Source organism: Marmota marmota, unplaced genomic scaffold (genome assembly GCF_001458135.2).
Source record: "Marmota marmota marmota unplaced genomic scaffold, marMar, whole genome shotgun sequence".
Taxonomy (NCBI): domain Eukaryota; kingdom Metazoa; phylum Chordata; class Mammalia; order Rodentia; family Sciuridae; genus Marmota; species Marmota marmota.
In genome coordinates this window covers 22803999-22822071 of record NW_026000153.1, presented here as the reverse complement: position 1 = coordinate 22822071, position 18073 = coordinate 22803999, and the positions used below count along the sequence as shown (strand labels likewise).

General features: G+C 44.6%; 1 protein-coding gene across 2 annotated transcripts in view; it reads left to right on the top strand.

Annotated features, from left to right (window-relative positions):
* Positions 1–18073, top strand: part of LOC107146081 (polycystic kidney disease protein 1-like 1) — an 82951-nt gene that overhangs the window by 2812 nt on the left and 62066 nt on the right. Inside the window, exons 2-6 of one of the 2 annotated variants that reach the window (XM_048786581.1) lie at positions 2596–2698; positions 7180–7301; positions 8448–8483; positions 10582–10820; positions 16501–16589. In XM_048786581.1, the coding sequence (XP_048642538.1) occupies positions 2655–2698; positions 7180–7301; positions 8448–8483; positions 10582–10820; positions 16501–16589 (530 nt within the window). In that variant the 5' untranslated portion in view covers positions 2596–2654. Of the gene's footprint in view, positions 1–2595; positions 2699–7179; positions 7302–8447; positions 8484–10581; positions 10821–16500; positions 16590–18073 lie in introns of those variants that run through there. The other variant, XM_048786584.1, reaches the window with a different exon arrangement.

Sequence of the window (18073 nt, the reverse complement as noted above, 5' to 3'; positions counted from 1 at the left end):
TTGCACATTCTACCAAGATCTTTCCCTTATTTATTTATGCCACAATTTCATTACCAAAAATTGGCCCTGGTGCTGTGTTTGGTACTCTGTGTGTTGGGACCTCAAGTGCTTCTGAAGGTGAGGTGGCTGCTGTGCAGGATTCAGAGTATCTAAAGATAGACAATAGTGTCCTCATTGGACAAGGTGCTTCTAGGAATGTAATAGAAATGGAGTGACTGCCAATTTGCTAAGACCCTTATGGAGTGAAAGTCAGTGCCATCCCAGGAAATACCATTTGAAGGTAAGAAACTGAGGCATGAAGGTCATGAGGTAATAATAATCAGAGCCTGGGCTTATGACCTGAGAAGCAAGGTTGATTACTCATGAGAAACATCATTCTAAAATTAATTTCCCCCTGTATGTTTTACATATGCATTGTCTAAGTTGCAAATATACTCGCCCAAATCATTAAATGCCATCCATGACATGGGAGAACAGTTCCTCACCTTTTCATTTTAGCAAGAACCCTATTCAGTTGAAACAGCAGCAGCTACCTTTTTTTTTTTTTTTTTTTTGTAATTCACTGAATCCTCTAAACAACCCTGTTTGCTTTTTTCTTAGATGTTGAAACTCTTCAGGTGATGTTACCCACCTTCTAGTATCCATTTATCTTTTAAATTATAAACATCTAAACACCCTAAGTTTTGTGTGCAGTAAGGCAGGGTGTGATTGGATAAATTATTACTCAAAAAGCAGGATAAAAAAATTTTGAGTATTAAATCTGACATACAAAGTCTATGGTTTAAAAATAATTCTAAGCTTTTGTTCCACGCTTACCCATGGTGAAGGGGAGAGGATAGTTCTATTCCATTCTCTGCCTTCCCGAAGGATCTCCCAAAGCTCCTTCTTGCTTTCTCCAAGGTGGGGGAATGGAAGTGGGGGAGCTGGTATCTGTCCCTGCACATGAATTTTGTGCAAAATAAGAACTTCTTTTCTTGTCCCTTTTTCTCCCTTTATCAAAGTCATTTCTAGAACTCCACATGATGTTTTCCAGCTCACTTGATCATGTCCAGTTCTAACCTTAAGTGATATGTCTCTCTGTCCTCAAGAGTGACACAGTATGACTTTGGCTCTGTATTGGGCTCCATGTTGTACTAACAAAGTGTCCAGCAGACCCCAGGTCACGAGGAAAAGGCAGAGGATATGGCTGTCTGGGTAACTCCATTCCCTGGCTTCACCCTTTCTGAGGATGGGATGCCCACAGCACTGCCAGGAAAGAGAGGAGCTGCCCAGCCTAGAATAGGCCACCAGGATATTCTGTGATGATGGAAATGCTCTGTACCATTGCTGTTGATTTCTTTCATTTGACTACCGTGACTGGCCATTGATGGGGAAGCTAATTCTCAATTTACTTCATTTAAGCTCCATTAGCTCCAAGTGCCTGGGGTTCTTACTCAGGACAGGGCAGTCACATTTCTTATCCCAATTATGTTACTTTCTTTGCTCTTCACCACTTCCCAGTGTCTTTGATTAGCAATGTTGGCTTCACTCACTGAATTTAGGTCATGGTTCTCATTATGTCCAGCCCCAAGGCTGGGTGGGGGTGGGGAGGCAACAGAGCAAGGTGGGCTATTGATATCTGATCTGCAGATGTGGGTGCCAGAGGCAGGTGTCTTTACTTAGGAACTCCCTTTGGACATGAGCCTTTAGATTTGACAGGAAGGTGTCAGAGCAAACAGCAGGGCTTTTTAGAGGTTTTGTTTGCTTACAAACAAATTGCAATTGGCAACTTGTCCATCCTTGGGCCCAAGTACATTTGAAAGTATGCCACTAACAACACATGTCCCCAGATCTCTGGGATTTATGCTCAGCAAACATAGTGGGGAGAAAACTAGAGGAGCTGATATGGCAAGGAGAGGTGATAAGAAGACAATCTCCTGGGAAGTGTGGCCCATGAGGCTTCTGGGCTGTTTACTCACTGGTCAGTCTGAGGAGCTGCAGTAAATTTCTAGCAAATATAGGATTTAGACAAATTTGCCCAGGGCCAAATCCTACAGGCTTTTTCCTTGTCCTCCCAGGGTGTTCTTCCCTCATTTCTATGAAATGTTGATGTAAAGAATTAAGAACTAACAAATGCCTTATAAAAAGAAATAAAAAGAATGTTTTATAACCAATAGGACATAATCCCACCCTTTGAACTGCAAATGAGGAAATGGGCTGAGGGCTACAGAGAGCAGCTCATTCCTAGGGTCCATGTAGAGGGAGAGGCAAGCTGTGGGAGTAGACAGCGAACCTAGGATGCTCCTTCCCTGCAAGTCTGCCCTGTGAATACTCTTCTGTAAGGTGTCCTATTCTTTTTATTATCAGATTTCTCTCAGATTTCATGTATAGCCTCTCCTGTAAGGAGTGATCTGTTTCAGGCAGCCACACAAAGATCCCTATCTAAATCATGCCTCAGAAGAAGTTGTCTAAAAGGATTGGGAGAACAAAAGCTGTTTCAGATTAGGAAAATAGTACTGAAGTGTATTTTTTTCTCCATGTATGACATGTGTCCTGATGTGAGGTTCCAGTGAAGAAGCTCGAAGCATTGAAGCCCCCCATTTCACTGTCTTCCAGGAAATGTTGGAGAAAGCTGGCGTCCTTACCACTGTATCCAAGATAGGCCGACACAAGGCATGGGTGAGGTGAAGGCAAAGGGCATTTGTGATGGCCAGGAAAGGTGAGCCAGGGCAGTTCTCTAGGGGCTTGATAATCTGGACTACACAGTATGCCCTCAGAAATGTTACTTTCAAAAGAAATGTTTTACTTTTTAAAAAAAAATGTGTGTGTGTGTGTGGGGGGGGGGGGGCGTTTAAAGCAGTTGCCCAGATTGAAGAATTGTACATATCTAGAATTAAAGTTTAGCTGTCTTTGTGATGTTCTAAGTAGGACACCTGTGATTGGCCTATGATATCACAAAGATTGACTCCAAAGAAAACAGACACTTGGTATGTTAATTAGGCAAATCCAGATTCTTTCTACTTTCCCTCCTCTCTGCCACAAGAGGGTCTGTGCTCTGATGTGGCATTCTGGTCCTCAAAACTCTTAGGGTTGTTCCTGGGAAAATGATCTAAAGGACATTCTGGGCTCACTCTGGTGGGGAGGTGGGGGATGAGGGCTGCTGTAGCAGCAGGTGCAGCTGGGAATGGATACATCCCTGAAGGCATCTGAGAGGACTCTTCTAAGGCTGCCTTCATAACTGAGCAGTGCCAACTACTCTTCCTGTCAAAGATGCCCACCACATTCCCAGGCCCACCTGCTGCCAGAAGAGGACACTGTTAGTGTCACATCATGTCACCAGCAGGCAGCTGGTGGCAGAGTTTGTAATGTCACAGGCTTCAACGCAGCATTCTGTACACACAGGGTGTGGGCAAGAGGGTTAAGATATAAGACACATGGGCTGAATCCCTGTGACCTCACACCATATTCTGCCATCAGCTCTCTGCTGGTGGCAAGATGTGGAACTAATGTCTTCCACAATCCCTTCCCCAGGTCTGGGACAGTGGGGTGACCTGGCTGTGGGACCTGGCGTGAGGGAGAGATACCTTTTCCATAGACTCTGTCCAGGTGGGCAGGTACCCCAATGCTGTGAGTTCAGTCAGAACACTGGTCCTGAGTGTACCCCACATCCTAGCAGGGGACCTTAGCAGGATGCTTCACCTCTTTTCCCCCAGGGTTCTCACCCTGAGAATCTGAACAGCTGTCCCATCTGTACTCTCCATGGGGTCCTTACAGACAACAGTGAAGCAATAACCTTAGGAAATATTTGCCTTCCTGCCTTATTTACCTTACTGTTTGCTTCTGCATCCCCTCCATCATTTTACTAAAGAAACCAAGGCAACCTGTGATCAGGACAATTAGGCTGCCCAGATTGTTGGGTTGGCCACATATATGCTTGGAAATTTCTTTGCATTGTGTTGCTGCTGCCAAAGATTGGCCAATTTCATCTACAGATTTTTTTTCCTTGACTTTTTTTTTTTTAATTATCTTTCCTTTTATCCCAAATTCACTTCTTGCCAACTCCCCAAGCCTTGGTTGGCATATTTGACATTCACTGTTATCAGCCAAGGAATTAGAAGAGATTATCCCTTTATTCATAGTAGTATATGAAGAGTTCTTCATCTGTGGCCTGTAGGATCCACAGAATGGATAAAAGTTAGGTTGGCTTTTCCCTTAGTTTTATCTGCTTTCCAAATCCTTGCAGAAATCCTTCACATTTGGTAGTATGATTTGCATGTTTCCAAAGTTTTCCCATTTCTTTCATTTTCATTTCCCATTTTCCTGGCCTTTGGAACTTAAGCATGCTTAAAGTAAGACAAGAAAATCCTTGGAATTATTCAGTAGCTTATAGAGGTCTTCTACTTAGTGACCATCTTCATCTTCAAAGTTTAGCTTTATGCTTCTCTTTAAATATGCAAGGTGCTCGTCTGCCCTCTAGTGGCAGCTTCTTGGTTACTGCATCAAGAACCAAGCTTGTAGAAGCCTTGACGAAATTAAAATATATGTCTTCTAGATTTCATAGACATCCTAGAGAGAGATTAAAAATACTGCAAAACTGAAAGCATCTTCATGGGAGAGGGAACCTAGGATGTTAAAATGAGGATAACACTTACCTGTTATTGAACACTTAACACAAGCAGCTTTCTAGAATGACAATCCTGGCGGCAGCCTCATGAAATAATTTCCTGTCGTTCCCATCCTACGGAGCAGGATGAGGAGGACAAGGAGAAGGAGGCTGTCAGAGAGGTGGAGTAACTGCTCTGTCTAGGAAGAGGCAGATGTGGGGCCTGTTCTTTACATGGGCACAATAGCCCATGTGGAAACCGGAGGCCAGTAAAGGTTTCCATTACTCCATTGCAGCCCTGCTCTGCAGCTGGGAGCTGACATGGACAAGAAACCCAAATCACACCATCAGTTTCTGTCTACGACCAGAACCCAGGGTACCTGCATCTTAGTTCAGGGATATTTCATTTGCTGTACACAGATCTTCTTAAGGTTGTTGACTAGGTGTCAGATACAGATTATCCAGGCTTTGAGGAGCCAGAGCCTGGAGGGCAAGGACCAGGCACCTGGTGCTAACAACTATCTGATAAACTGAGAGTGGCTAAAGTCTTCCAGGCCTAAGGTATCCCAGAGAAGTCAGCACCACTGTGCCAAGGCAGATAACACCCGGAGGCTGACTGTGCACTGCAACTTGAACTCTGGAAGAACCTGCAGGAAACATAGGTAGAAGATGGCATGGACCTGAAATTGGCTTTGGGTGCTTAAGGACCAGTGTAAATGTTGGTGCTGCCACTTACAAATTGGTATGAACTTGGACAAATTAACTCAACCACCTGGGCCTCCACAATCCCCTCTTACAAAGTAATTGCTCTTAACTCTGTGTTAATTTTCTGTTGCCTTCAGTAAGGCATTGAAATAACCAATTTATAAAGAGAAAATTTTGTTTTGCTCACAGTTTTGGAGGTCCCAGTCCCTGATGGGTTGACCCTGTCACTTTTAGGCAGCACAGCCCACAGGGAACACGTTGCAGAGCAAAATTCCTAATCTCGTGACCAGGAAGTAGGAAGCCAGAAATACCTGGGTCCCACAGTCCCCTTTGAGGACTCACCCCCAATGACCCAAAGACCTCCCAGTAGGCCCCACCTCTCAAAGGTTCCATTGCTTCCCCATTGTGCCACTCTGGGGACCATGACTTCATCTCACTGGGCTTTGGGAGACACTGAAGATCCAAACTGCAGCATCCTCTCCAATTTTCTGTAAAGATTAAGGAGGATTTCAGGGTGTACCCCGAAGTGTTGGCAGTGTTGCACATTCACGTGACCACGAACTGGCATTGCTCCTGTCTACAGCCTGCCCAATCCACACAGGGCTACAAGAACGTGGCCTCAGCCTGAGAGTGAACTGCAAGATCCACAGAAGGTGAAGCATGAGATGGGAGTGTCACCGGATGAGGTCTGAGGAGGTCCCAGAAGGGAAAAGAGCACTTCAGCTCAGCTTTGGCAGGTTTTTTACTTACACTATAGAAAGGAATTTCAGGGTGCATCAAAAGAGGCACAAATAGAGACTTGTTCAGGGAAGCAAGGAGATTTATTCAGCAATAGAGCAGTATTTGCATTCAAAGGGAGGAATGCTTTGGGGCAGCAAAACAACTTCCCCTCCATCCTCTTAGGGACTTATCAGTGGGTGAGGTATTGGGGGTCTCTGGCTTCTTTTAAAGGAAACCTTGTAAAAGGCAAACATGAGAAATGTAAGGGGGTGCCATCAGGCTAATGAACTCGATTCCTTGGATTGTGGAGCACAGAGCAGGCAGTGGTGGTCTGGTTCTTCTCAGAATCTTCTGGTTGACACTATCTAGTTAATACATAGCACTTGGAGGGCACCATATCATGGGTCTTTAACGATGTCTCTCTAGACTTTTAAAAATCCGTCTAAAAATACATTTTGTAAACAACGATATGTAGGCACTAATTAACTGGACTTGTGGTACTATAAAATTTATTGACCCTTTTAAGAATTTAGACCTGGAGCAAAATAGGCCTGAGGGGTGAAAGTGAAGGTATTCATGGAGCTTCCATACTTAAAGTTTGAGTCCCTGTTTTCTTCTGTCTCCTTTCGACCTAGCCTCATTTTTCCATCCTACTTCAGAAGCAAGTGGAGTCCTGGAAAGGTGGCAGCTTCGGGGCTTAGCATGAGGGACAGCTCTTTGCATCTGAGCAGTCCAGGCCTGCGGACAGCTGGAAAATAGAAAATAGAATGCAATTGAACCCATAGGCATTCTTCCTTTTTATTTTTTTTAATTAAAAAAAAATTAAATTCTGTACTAAGTTGCTGAGTCTGATCTCAAACTTGTGATCCTCCTTTGCCTCAGCCTCCCAACATTACAGGTGTGCACAATCATGCCGGCTGTGAGCATGGTTTTAACAGATGGGAACTGACTGCTTTTAACAAGTCATATGGGAACTGAATTTCAGTGAACTCTGGCAAACAACCCTCAAATTTGGAAGACCAAGTGCACCTAGAAGCAGTTGCTCCTTGCTTGTGTGGCAGCCAATTTTGTGCTTAAGGAATCTGTGACAGAAATATAGATGGCTACAGAATGGTTATGATTAAACAATGGTGCTTAAATTAATGGCCCTCTATTTATTTCCACCCCTTCAGGTGTCTCCAGGACGCTTGCTACCTTTCTTGGTACGGCCAGACCCCTATAGAGGCTCAGAAGAATAGAAATCTTCGACTGTGCAGCTACAGCCTTTGCCTTCCTTACAGCCAAGGGCCAGTGGGTGAGGTGCTGGGAAAGGGACATGGCTACCAAATCCTGGCCAAGGGCACCCACAAGCTGGAGGGTTTCAACCCTTTCCCACAGGAGGAGACAAGGACTCTGTGCAGCACCACCCATGGTGGGAGGCGGCCTTGGGGTTTAGAACACATGTCTGAACCTAAGCCTGTGGGCTCAGCTCTTCCCCTGAGGATTCCCTTCATTGGGAAGTGGGGTGGGATCTTAGTAAACACATATTACACCTGTAATCCCACTGGCTCAGGAGGCTGAAGCAGGAGGATCGTGAGTTCAAAGCCAGCCTCAGCAATGGTGAGGCGCTAAGCAACTCAGTGAGACCCTGTCTCTAAATAAAATACAAAACAGGGCTGGGGATGTGACTCAGTAGTCTAGTGCCCCTGAGTTCAATCCACAGTACTCCTCACCCCTACCCCCACCCCAAAAAATATAAGTTACTGTTATAGGGGCAGCAAAACAACTGCACCTCCATCCTCTTAGGGACTTATCTGGGCCTGCAAATAAACTGGTCTAAGAAGATTAAAGGGGGAAAACTTAAAAATTTATTTTATACAAGTTTTATGTGTCCTGGGAACCCTCATAAGAAAATGAAGACCTGAAGAAGAGTTAGTCAGTGACTTCCATATTCAGTTGGACAGAGAATGGCAAATTTTGGAAATGTCATAAGGCCAAGGCTATTGAGGAAGACCAGGAAGATAAGGGTTAGTTTAACAAGCCTGTTTGTATAGGATTCTCTTGGCCTTAACATTGGTGATAAGAATGTTGCTTTTATTGCTTGCATAGGAAGGGCATCTTTCACATGGGAATTTCATCTTCTGCTTTTAAGAAAGAGATGAAGGTCACAGTGATCTTGCACTTGTGGTTTTCAGAGCTTTTAACTTAACAATCAATAGATCAGGGTTGTATATTTTAACTCCTTCTCTGGGGCCCACCACAGACCTTCTGTTCCAGGAAGGATACAGAGGCCAACCCTGAGAACCCCTGTGTATATAGTGGGGCCTCCAGAGGCCAGTAAGGGGAATGCTAATGTTCTAAGAAGTTCCATGTGTATTGGGGTAGAGGCTAGAGGGCATTCTTGTTCCTCCTTCACCCAGGGAATATTTCCAGTTTTTTTTGTTTTGTTTTTGTTTTTCAGTATTGAGGATAGAACCCAGAGCCTTCAGCATGTCAGGCAAGTACTCTTCCACAGAACTACATTCCCAGACCCAAGTGTTAATTTTTTAGATAATAGTAATAAAATAGTTGACTGAAATTTAATTTCCATATTCCTTTAAGTAGAAATAACTTTTTCAACTTCAATTATGCATTTCATAGATAAGAGGAGCTAAAAAATACTGACTTTAAATTTTTAAAGAAAATGTCAGGGACACATCAGTTTGTTTTAACAGGTCAGACTTTTCTTCACATCACTGAAGCACAGTAGTTTTGAAGACTGATGACTTTGGAAGACACAAAGGAACTTACTATTCTGATTAATTCCAAAAAAATTCTAAATATTTTCCCCCACAGGTATATCCAGTTCAAGAAATGATTTCATACCTGAGCGGTCACATCCATCCTGTGGTTGACAGCTGAATCAAACTCCTAAATTACTTTTAAAGAACAGGATCATAGCCTTAAGTTTTTATCTCCAGTGTTTATTATCACAAGATATTAATACACTGGATTCTTGATAGTAAATTGTAATGCTGACTCCAAATGTTTAAACTGGATTCAACATTGTTCTAGAAAGTTGAGTGTTCTGGAAAACTAGGGGAAGCTGACAACCTGTGATACTGCCCAAGTGGTACCCTGAAATTAACAAATACCACTTTGAAGCATCACCCTCTATTGGCCAGGCCCTGCCCTGCCCTGGTGCAGCTCCAAAACTTGCCACTCAAAGTGTAGCATGGGACCTGGGACTGGGTTCTTTGTATTGCAAATTCCAAGAATGGAATCCACAGATACAAGGGTGAGAGCAAAGTAACAGGATGTATTAGAGTAATCAAAGGAAAGAAAGCAGAGCTCCCAAAGGGGAGAGGTCCCAAGGGAGGGATGCCACAGTGTGGCTGTTGTCTAGGGTTTATATAGATCTCTAGGGTTAAGCTAACCTCCTCCCCATTCCTGGGTAAGACACTCAGTGTCCACAAGCTCTTCACATACCCTTTCTCCAATCAGGTTCCTGTGCCTTTTTTGGTGGTGATGGTGGTGGAGTCTGGATACTAGGCAGCATGTGTCTCACTATCAGCTACTTTTTCTGCATACACAGGAGTTTGCCTAACTTTGATGAGGCCTGGCTTGTGTCTGTAGTTTCTCAGTCTGCTACACAGAAAGTTGACCTTGAAGGAGCCCACGTTTCCTGTTTGCTCATTTTAACTTTTCTCCTGCCTCAAAAGCAGCCTGCAGAGCTTCAGTTTCCTCTCCCTGTGAGTGCCTCTGGTCCATGTAAGAGGCTGGGGTTAAAGGAGCATAGACCTATGCGTTCCCTTATAGAATTGGAGGTCAAACAGAACAGCAGCACTGTGCTCCCCTCCCCTCTGCAGCCCTCCAGTCCCACCTCCCCTCACAGAGTCCTTGTCCCACCCTCCTGCTCTGGGGACAAGGACTCTGTGAGGGGAGAAACGGGCTGAAGAAAGGGAAACTCTTGCACCAGGGACACTGTCTGGCTTCACACTCAGGGTGGCTCTGTGCAGGGCCAACTGAAGCAGAAACATTTTTCTTTAACTTTGATTATGAACAAATTCAAATACTCACACAGTAGGAAATGGTATCATGAATACCTTTGAACATGGGTCAAGATCTTCCTACATCTGCTCTCCACACACATGGAAGGCAACAGCGCCCTTCTTCCCCTGCCAGGTGGAGGCTGGCCCCTGGGCCTTCTGCTTGCCTGTGGTCACAGCCAGATTGCCCGTGTGTACTCCTAGCTATAACTTCAGGACATCCTCATTGCTCTTCCTTTTTGCTTTTCCACAGTTCCTCTGGACTGTGGTTTCCTCCCCTTTGCTACACATCCCTGAGTTGTGACCCCTTTGTCACCATCATTTTAGAGTTGGACTATCAGTGTATTTCTGTCAGAGACAATCTTCCTGGTGTGGCCAGTAGTAGTGCCTTCCCGACATTGCCTACTGTGTTACACCTAATGTCAGCATGCATCCCAAGGAGTCCAGTCTTCTTAATTAGCCTATAGTCCAGGGCAGCCTTGACCTGGCATAGAGGCCAAGTCTTTGTTTCTGCTTTTATCTCCCTGCACATGGCCGCCTTCCAAATATGCTTTTCTCCTTCTCTAGATACCCATGCTAATTCCATGCTGTTGGTGAGCAATGAGCAGTGTAGCTGTCCTGCCTGTGCTCTGAAAGGGATGACAGGAAACTTCAAGTTCCAGAAGCTGCAACCATGGGCTCCCAGGGAGAAGGTGTGCCTTACACCGAGCTGCTCCTATGTCCGGGGAAATGTAGCTTTTCTTCCAGAGAACAGTACGTGTGCACCATGCTGCTTGGAAAGCCTGTGTATTCCAGCAGTTTGTCAGGTACTGTGTTTCCATCATGCATGTTTGTGCCCAAGAAACAAGCCTAAGTTATAGAGTTTTCATTCTGTGGTGACAACCAGAACATAGCTCCACAGAAAAGAAATGTGGAGAAGGCAGCCTCAGCCCAGGGGAGGGGGACTACAGCTCAGGTGGAGATTGGGGCTGTCCCTCAGGTAGGAGGTGGGACAGTTCCCCAGGTGAGGAATGGAGTTGTTCCCAAAATGGGGAGTGGATTGTTCCTCAGGTGGAGAATGGGGCTGTGCCTCAGGTAGAGAGGGGGGCTATCATGGAAGAAGAAATGTCTCTGAAGAATGATCCTAGGAGTTCCCAGAAAGAAAGGAGAATTTGACTCAGGACCAATGGGTATCTTAGCATAGATGATAGAACAGAATTTCAGAATGTACCAGTTAAAGGCATAGAGAGAAGTTTATTTGGAAAAGTAATTATGTATTCAAGGGAGAATGGGGGCAAACTCAAGAGAGAGAGAGGCCAGTGACTCAGGGGGTGGCTGAGGGAAGAGGATAACAAGCTCGAGGCCAGCCTCAGCAACTTAGCAAGGTTTTGTCTCAAAATAAAAAATAAAAATGAGATATCGCACCCTTGGGTTCATTCCACAAAGATGTGGGGAAGGGAAAGGAGGAGGGAGAGAGACTCTCTACTCTCCAGATACAAAATGTATACCCTATAGCCACATACCCAATGAATCACTTCTTCCAGCCACAGCCCTACTGCCTCCAGTTACCACTCAGTTTAACCCATCAGGGATTAATTCACTGATTAGGTTAAGGCTATAACCCAATCAGTTCTCTGATCCTTCTTGTATTGTCTCACATGTGAGCTTTTGGGGGATACCTCACTTCAAAACCATAACAGTTTCTCAGAAGTTGCAATTATTCATGGGCACTTTCTGTATTCCAGTGGTTTCATGTGTTGTTTCCTACATTTTAATAGTTCAAGGATGCTTTCTTTGGGACTCAGTATCTCTCCCTGTATTACCAAATTTCTTTCTCAGGGCTGTTCCCCAAGTAGGAAGGGAGGTCATCCTTCAGGCAAGGTGGGGTCCAGTCTCACAGATGGGAGTGGTACTCCCTCTCAGAATGCTCCAACCAGAAAAGGCTGCTAGCGGCTGAGAGCACAGGAAGCATGTTTTCTTTGAGGGGTGTGGGGAAGCTCTTTGAAGTCCCTATTAATAAAGTTCTAGTTACCTGGAAGTACAGGAGTTCATTGATACCTGTTTGTCAGAGGACTGACAGAGATGGGGTCTAAAGGCTGGGGTAAGGGAACAGGCACTGGCAGTCAATAGAAATGAGAACACAGGGGATATCCTAAGGATGGGGAAGGTGGAGGGTGGTTGCCATACTGGGGGTGGGGCAGGAAGAAGAACAAAAACTACCTGGACTGATATGCTTTTAACCAATGCTTTTGACTCCAGTTACACAAAATCAACCCAGAATTGGTGCTTTTGTGTTTCAAATTCCAGGAGCCAGTTCTCTGGGGAAGCTCCCCGATTGTCTGCTGGCCTTGGGAAAAATTACTCTGGAGTTAATTTTTTTTTCAAATTCTTTATGGAGGCAACATTACAAGACTTTCCCTGTCTTATGCGTAGTACATCCAACAGCATTTGTGTTGAAAATGAACTTGAATTCAATCTGCATTGTTCATATTTGGAAGCCCTTCTATTCTAAGATTTCACTTCTGGCTAGGAATAAAGTTCAAAAAGGTATTTTGGAGGTTCTCAAGAAAGAATGCTTAAGCAAAGGTGAATGTCTAATGATAGTCTTATGAGTCCAATGATGGAAGAAGAAGGACCTGCATTTCTCATGTTAACAATGCCAGTAGCTCCATCTGATGACTCTTATTGGTCCTCAGCACCACCCCACCCCCAGTCCCCACCTGCAACTTACACAAGGGGCAAACAGACCTCATGCCTCTTGAGCACTTGGTGAAGATCTGTTATGCAGGGTCACCTGTGGAGCTTCAAAATCAACAGACTGTTAGAAATACCCAGGTGCTGCAAGAAATCAAACACATGCTGGGAAGTGGTCCAAAATGAGTGGGCAAGGCAAATTTTACTTGTGTTGGGATACCTGGCTAGTAAGTGTTCCAGGAGGACAGTCAGCCTGCTTTCATCCCTAACACATTGCTTCCCCTTGTCCTGATAGGAGGATCTCAGGGTTACAATCTATGCAATTAGCTAATTTTAAAATTGGGGAGGACAAAGGGAAGGGATATAATTAAAATGGCTACTATTCAAGTGGATCTTACATCCCAATTAAAACTAAATACTATCTTCTGCTACTTCTTACAAGACCAAGTCAATCAGTGCCCAACCCCTACCTGTACATATTCTAACAGGATAAGTCTGGCATGGTTCTGTGCCTTGATGCATCCCTCTCCCTCCCCCCACCACCTGGACCTCAGCTGTCAGCACAGATGGATGCCTTCAGAACTTGACCATCAGAGTTCTGGGAGTCTCCATACTGAAATGTGCACCAAGGGGCTCTCTAGTTCCTGCTGTGAGACCACCCTCTGCACTGCTTTCTGGCAGTTTCCTCTCCATAGCCTCAGCAGACTGCCAGTTCATGCTCAAGTGAAGGCCACAGGAAGTCATGATCCAGGGCAACTTGTTGATGGGGCTTAGTTACAGGCTCATTCATGTCCTGCAAAGTTAAGATTCTGCATGGAGTTTTAAAAATCCTTCTGCTACAAGAGGAAAATCAAATATGTCTTTTTAACTTCCAGAGGATTTGAAGAGTTCTTTTTATTGGTGGAACTGATTACAATGAATTAAAGTCATAGTTGGTAGTTTAAATGTTATGAGGTTAAGAAACAAATTCAATTTTCTAGTTCCAACATAAAAGGAGTAAATACATCTCATCAGGTCTACTATTTCAGTAGAACCTTATGGATTATGGAAGACTAAGAGAAAGGGAAAGTGGAATTTCTCCAGCAGGCTTGAACCCCAGCTGTTTGAGGTGCCTGTATGTGGTTTTCCTAGTCGTACTGCTCATGTTCATACATTGGGACACTCTGTACTTGCCTCAGGCATGGTGATAACCCCTGCAGATGATCAGCATAACCTCTTTGTCATAGCACCTTCAGGTATGTGGAGTGCACGGTTTTTGGAGTTTGTCACTTTCTGAATTCTGTTGGAGATGTGAGCATCTTGATTGTGTTCTTGAAGGAGGCAGATTCAGGACTTCTGAGCCTAGCACTGCACTGATTCAGACCACAGCCACTCTGGGTATTGCACCTCTCCCCATGCTCAGTGGAGGACCCAAGGATCCTGAGAATGAACTAGAAAAGGCCCTGCCCTCAAGAAACTCATGGCCAAGAAAGGAAGAGAAACACCATGCCCATGAAAAATATCACCAAAGAACTGTGTCCAGAGGCTACAAGGAGCCCAAGAGGGTAACACCTCCTCTTGGAGACTGGGGGTAGTGAATACTAAGGCTGAACTTTGATGGATAAACAAGGGTTAGATGAAAGCAGAATTTGGAAAAGGCATTGACTGCAAAGAGAAACATGATATTTTTGGAGGAATATTTGAAGTAAAATATGTGGAGAAGAGCTGTGATAAAAAAATTAAGCTAAAAAGATAATCAGAGTAGATTCAGAGATTTCTTATACTAAATTTAGGAAGCTATCATGTAATTTTAGAACTTCAATAGTTATCAGAGAGTTTATCAATATTTTCATAGCTGTGTTCTTATTTAATATGAAGTGCAACTTATATTTTCCTTTATTTTTTTCTTCTTACTTTTCTCTCTCTTTTCAAAAATCATTTAACAATTTTTTTGGAGAGCCGGTACTGGGAATTGAACTCAGAGTTGCTTTACCACTGAGCTACATCCCCAGCCCTTTTTATTGTTTACTCTGCCACAGGGCCTCACCAAGTTGCAAAGGCTGGTCTCAAACTTGCCATCCTCCTGCCTCAGGTTCCCAAGAACCATCAAACAATTTTAAAATGTGTAATTTGGTGGCATTTAGTACATTCACAATGTTGTGCTACAGTTATCACTGTCTGTTTCAGAGCACTTCATCACCCCAAAAGGAGGCCTGATACTCATTAAGCAGTCACTCCTGGCCTCTCCTCCCCTCCCCTCTGGAAACCACTAACCTGCCTTCTGTGTCTGTATATTTGCTTTTTCTGGATATTTCATATAAATAGTTAAAGTTGGAAGATAAATCTAGGCCTTAAAATTGTCTTAGACACTAGCTTCTGTGAAAAAAATAAAATCTGTAGAAAAGACTCTCTGTTCTGGGAACTACAGAGAGAAACAATAGCTAAAAGGGGGATTTGGAGGCTCCTGGGGCTCTGTGGATCCCTCTCCTTTGCTGATCAGCTCCTCTTGCCTGTTAGCATTTGCAGACAGGTGGAACTGCCTTGGTTTCTGGGTTGGATATTTTCAGAAAGGGCCAGGATCAGCCCAGGCCCTGCACTGGGTGGGGTATTCCTGTTCTTGCTATAGAAGAGATGAGACAGGAGCTGTCATGTAACCAGGTGTGAGTTGGCATCTCAGCCTCCAATGTGGCTTTCCTGAATTTTCTCCTGGGAGCTGAAGCATCTGGAAGCTGGCAGTTACAGATCTGTAAAATACTTGGAAAGTCAGTGCTTGTACAGTTCCATGTGCATGTTCCAGAGAGGGGAAGAGCCAACTTCTATACCTATATTAATTTCCTGGAAATGCTGGTTTTAAAAAAAAAATGTCAAGAAGCAAAAATGAAGTTCTGGGCCCTCAATCTGAGGCATGGTGACTGCTTTCCATATGTAAGTTCACAATGGGTATTGTTTGGGGACAGAGCTTTCTGTGTGGGGGCAATGAGTGGCCAGCTTTGACTCCTTCCCATGCTGTAGGTACCTCCCTGCTGTCCCAGTCACAGAGGAATTGTAGTTTTATTACAAGGAGAGCTGCATGGGTCAAAGCAGAGGTGTCAAATCCTCATGGGTAAAGTCCTCATGGCCTGATGGATTCCAGGCATACCAACCCCCACTCCCAGGCCCAAGTTCTGACTACGCTTAGGTCAAGCACATTGTTATTCTGGCATTCTCTCAGTCTAGCAACCGGTCCATCTGTCCTAGCTTCACAGGCATCTGTCCAATACTGTCTCCTTGGCTACTCTAGGTGGGCTGCTATCAGCTCCATCCAAATGGGTCCCCTGCCTTCCATTCCCCATTGTTTTTTCATACAGCAGCCAGACTGATGCTTCTGTAGCACAGGTTGATGAGGACACATGTGCCCAGAGCCCTCCACCTCTTTCAGAATGAAGCTCTGTGTCCTCCATCTGACCACTCCCATCCTCCACTTATTCTGAGGTCACCTCCTGGGCTGTCCTGTTACCCTCAGGTCACTGCAGCCCACCACACTCTTTGACACTCCTCCAATGGGACAGGCATCCTCCTGCAACTTCAGCTTTCTTCAGCTCCATTCAGATGTCTCACCACAGAGTAGCCTTTTGGTAACAGCCCCCCAAACCACCTGACTCTAACCCTCGCCCTCTGTGCTCTCTGGCAGCATTGGGGAACAGAGCCCATCTGTCCTCCTTGCTGCCTTTTCTCTAGAGTCCAGGGCAGTACCTGGCATGCATCAGAGATCAGTGCTATTTTGTGAGTGGAGATTGTTACTTTCCCAGATGTTGTCATAAGCAACTCTGACACTATTTTATTTTTTTCTCACAGAGCTTTTTGAAAACAACTAGAAAAGAAGCATTAAGTGCTATTAACAAAAGAACACAAGCTCCTTGTGGTTGGGAGAACAGTGCTGACAGGTACGTCCATGAACCATAGCTAAGTCAGGTTTTTCTGAACATTGCAGATGGCATGGGACTTGCAAAGAACCAGTCTTATGTCAAAGTCAAAGCTGGCTTCACAAGCCAAGAGTGGATTAGAAAATGTACCCCTTAGCTCCAATGGAAAAAAAAAGAATGGAACTTTGAACTAGTATGCAAAATTGGACCAAGTAGCATGATGAATTTAATCTTGAGTGTTGGGGGTTACACAAGGTGATTTCAGATAAGATTCCTCCTGTCACTGTAGGGAACTCTGGGAAGTACACAGTGAGCCTTAGCTGGGTGCAAGTACTGGATTTCATGGGTGCAGAGCATGTGGACCTGAAAAGAGTAGAATTAGGTGAATCTCACGAGTGCTATGCTTTGTGAAATAGCCAGTCATTTAAAAAGGCAAATATTACTTGCTTCTCTTTATGAGATGCTTAGAGAGGTCTAATTCATACAGACAGAAAGCAGAATGATGGTGTCAGAGGAAGGGCATTGGAAGGACAGTGGGTAAATACGTGCCTGCTACAGCCCCAGTTTCGAAGTTTGGGCCAAGTAGTCTTCCCCGACAATAGGTTCAAGAGCTGAAGCATTTCAATTTATCTTAACAAGTTGTTTAGGAATTAACCAAAGTGTAACTCTGTTCAATTAAAGAGAAATCTTCAACTAGAATTAGTGTTCCCTCTGGGCTGCCTTGGGAAATGTCTTTCTTGTCTCTGCCACCCATGTGTGACCTGAGAATGAGCAGTCAACCAGGGCAGTGGTGACATTCTCCCTGTGCTGAGCTTCTGGGCTCCATTTCCCACCCACCGTTTGGCTGGCACAGTCCTTCCTTGGCCTGCAGTGGTAGTGAACCAAAGGTGGTTGGGTGAGCTAACCTCTGGACAGTGTGCTTGGTTGGCCTTCCTTTCCGGAAACAGAAGGCCTCTTAGCTTTGAGCAGAGTGAGGGTGTCTGTGGAGTACCTGTTGTCTGCCTTCTGCTGTCTATGAGGACACTCCCCATGTCAGCCCCTTGCTCAGAGGCCATTACACTTACACAGACAGGCACACGTACCCTTTTCCTTCTTTCCTGAAGCTCAACTAAGACAGCAGGATTTTTCCTTTTTAAAAGAACCTTACTACATTAAGAACTAAAAAAATATAAATATAGAAAGCAAGTTGGCAGGCTGATGAACAGATTAGAAAATATGTCACATTCCTAAGAAGGGCAAAACTAACTTGAGATATTCCTTCTGGAAAAGAGAAGGGTCAGGAAGACTGGCCATCAAAAGTTCCCGAGATCAGGTTTCAGATGAAGGAGAGAACAGCGCATGTGTTCTGCACCTTAAACTCCAAAGTTCAAGGAAGGCCATGGTGGAGAAGGGCATAGGGAGGCAGATGATGAGAGTTCAGGAACCAGTGCTACCTTCTGATTTTAACCAATATAACAGTTCACTCTCTTCGCTGGGCAAGTCTGTTCCCTGCAGAGCTCTGGCAT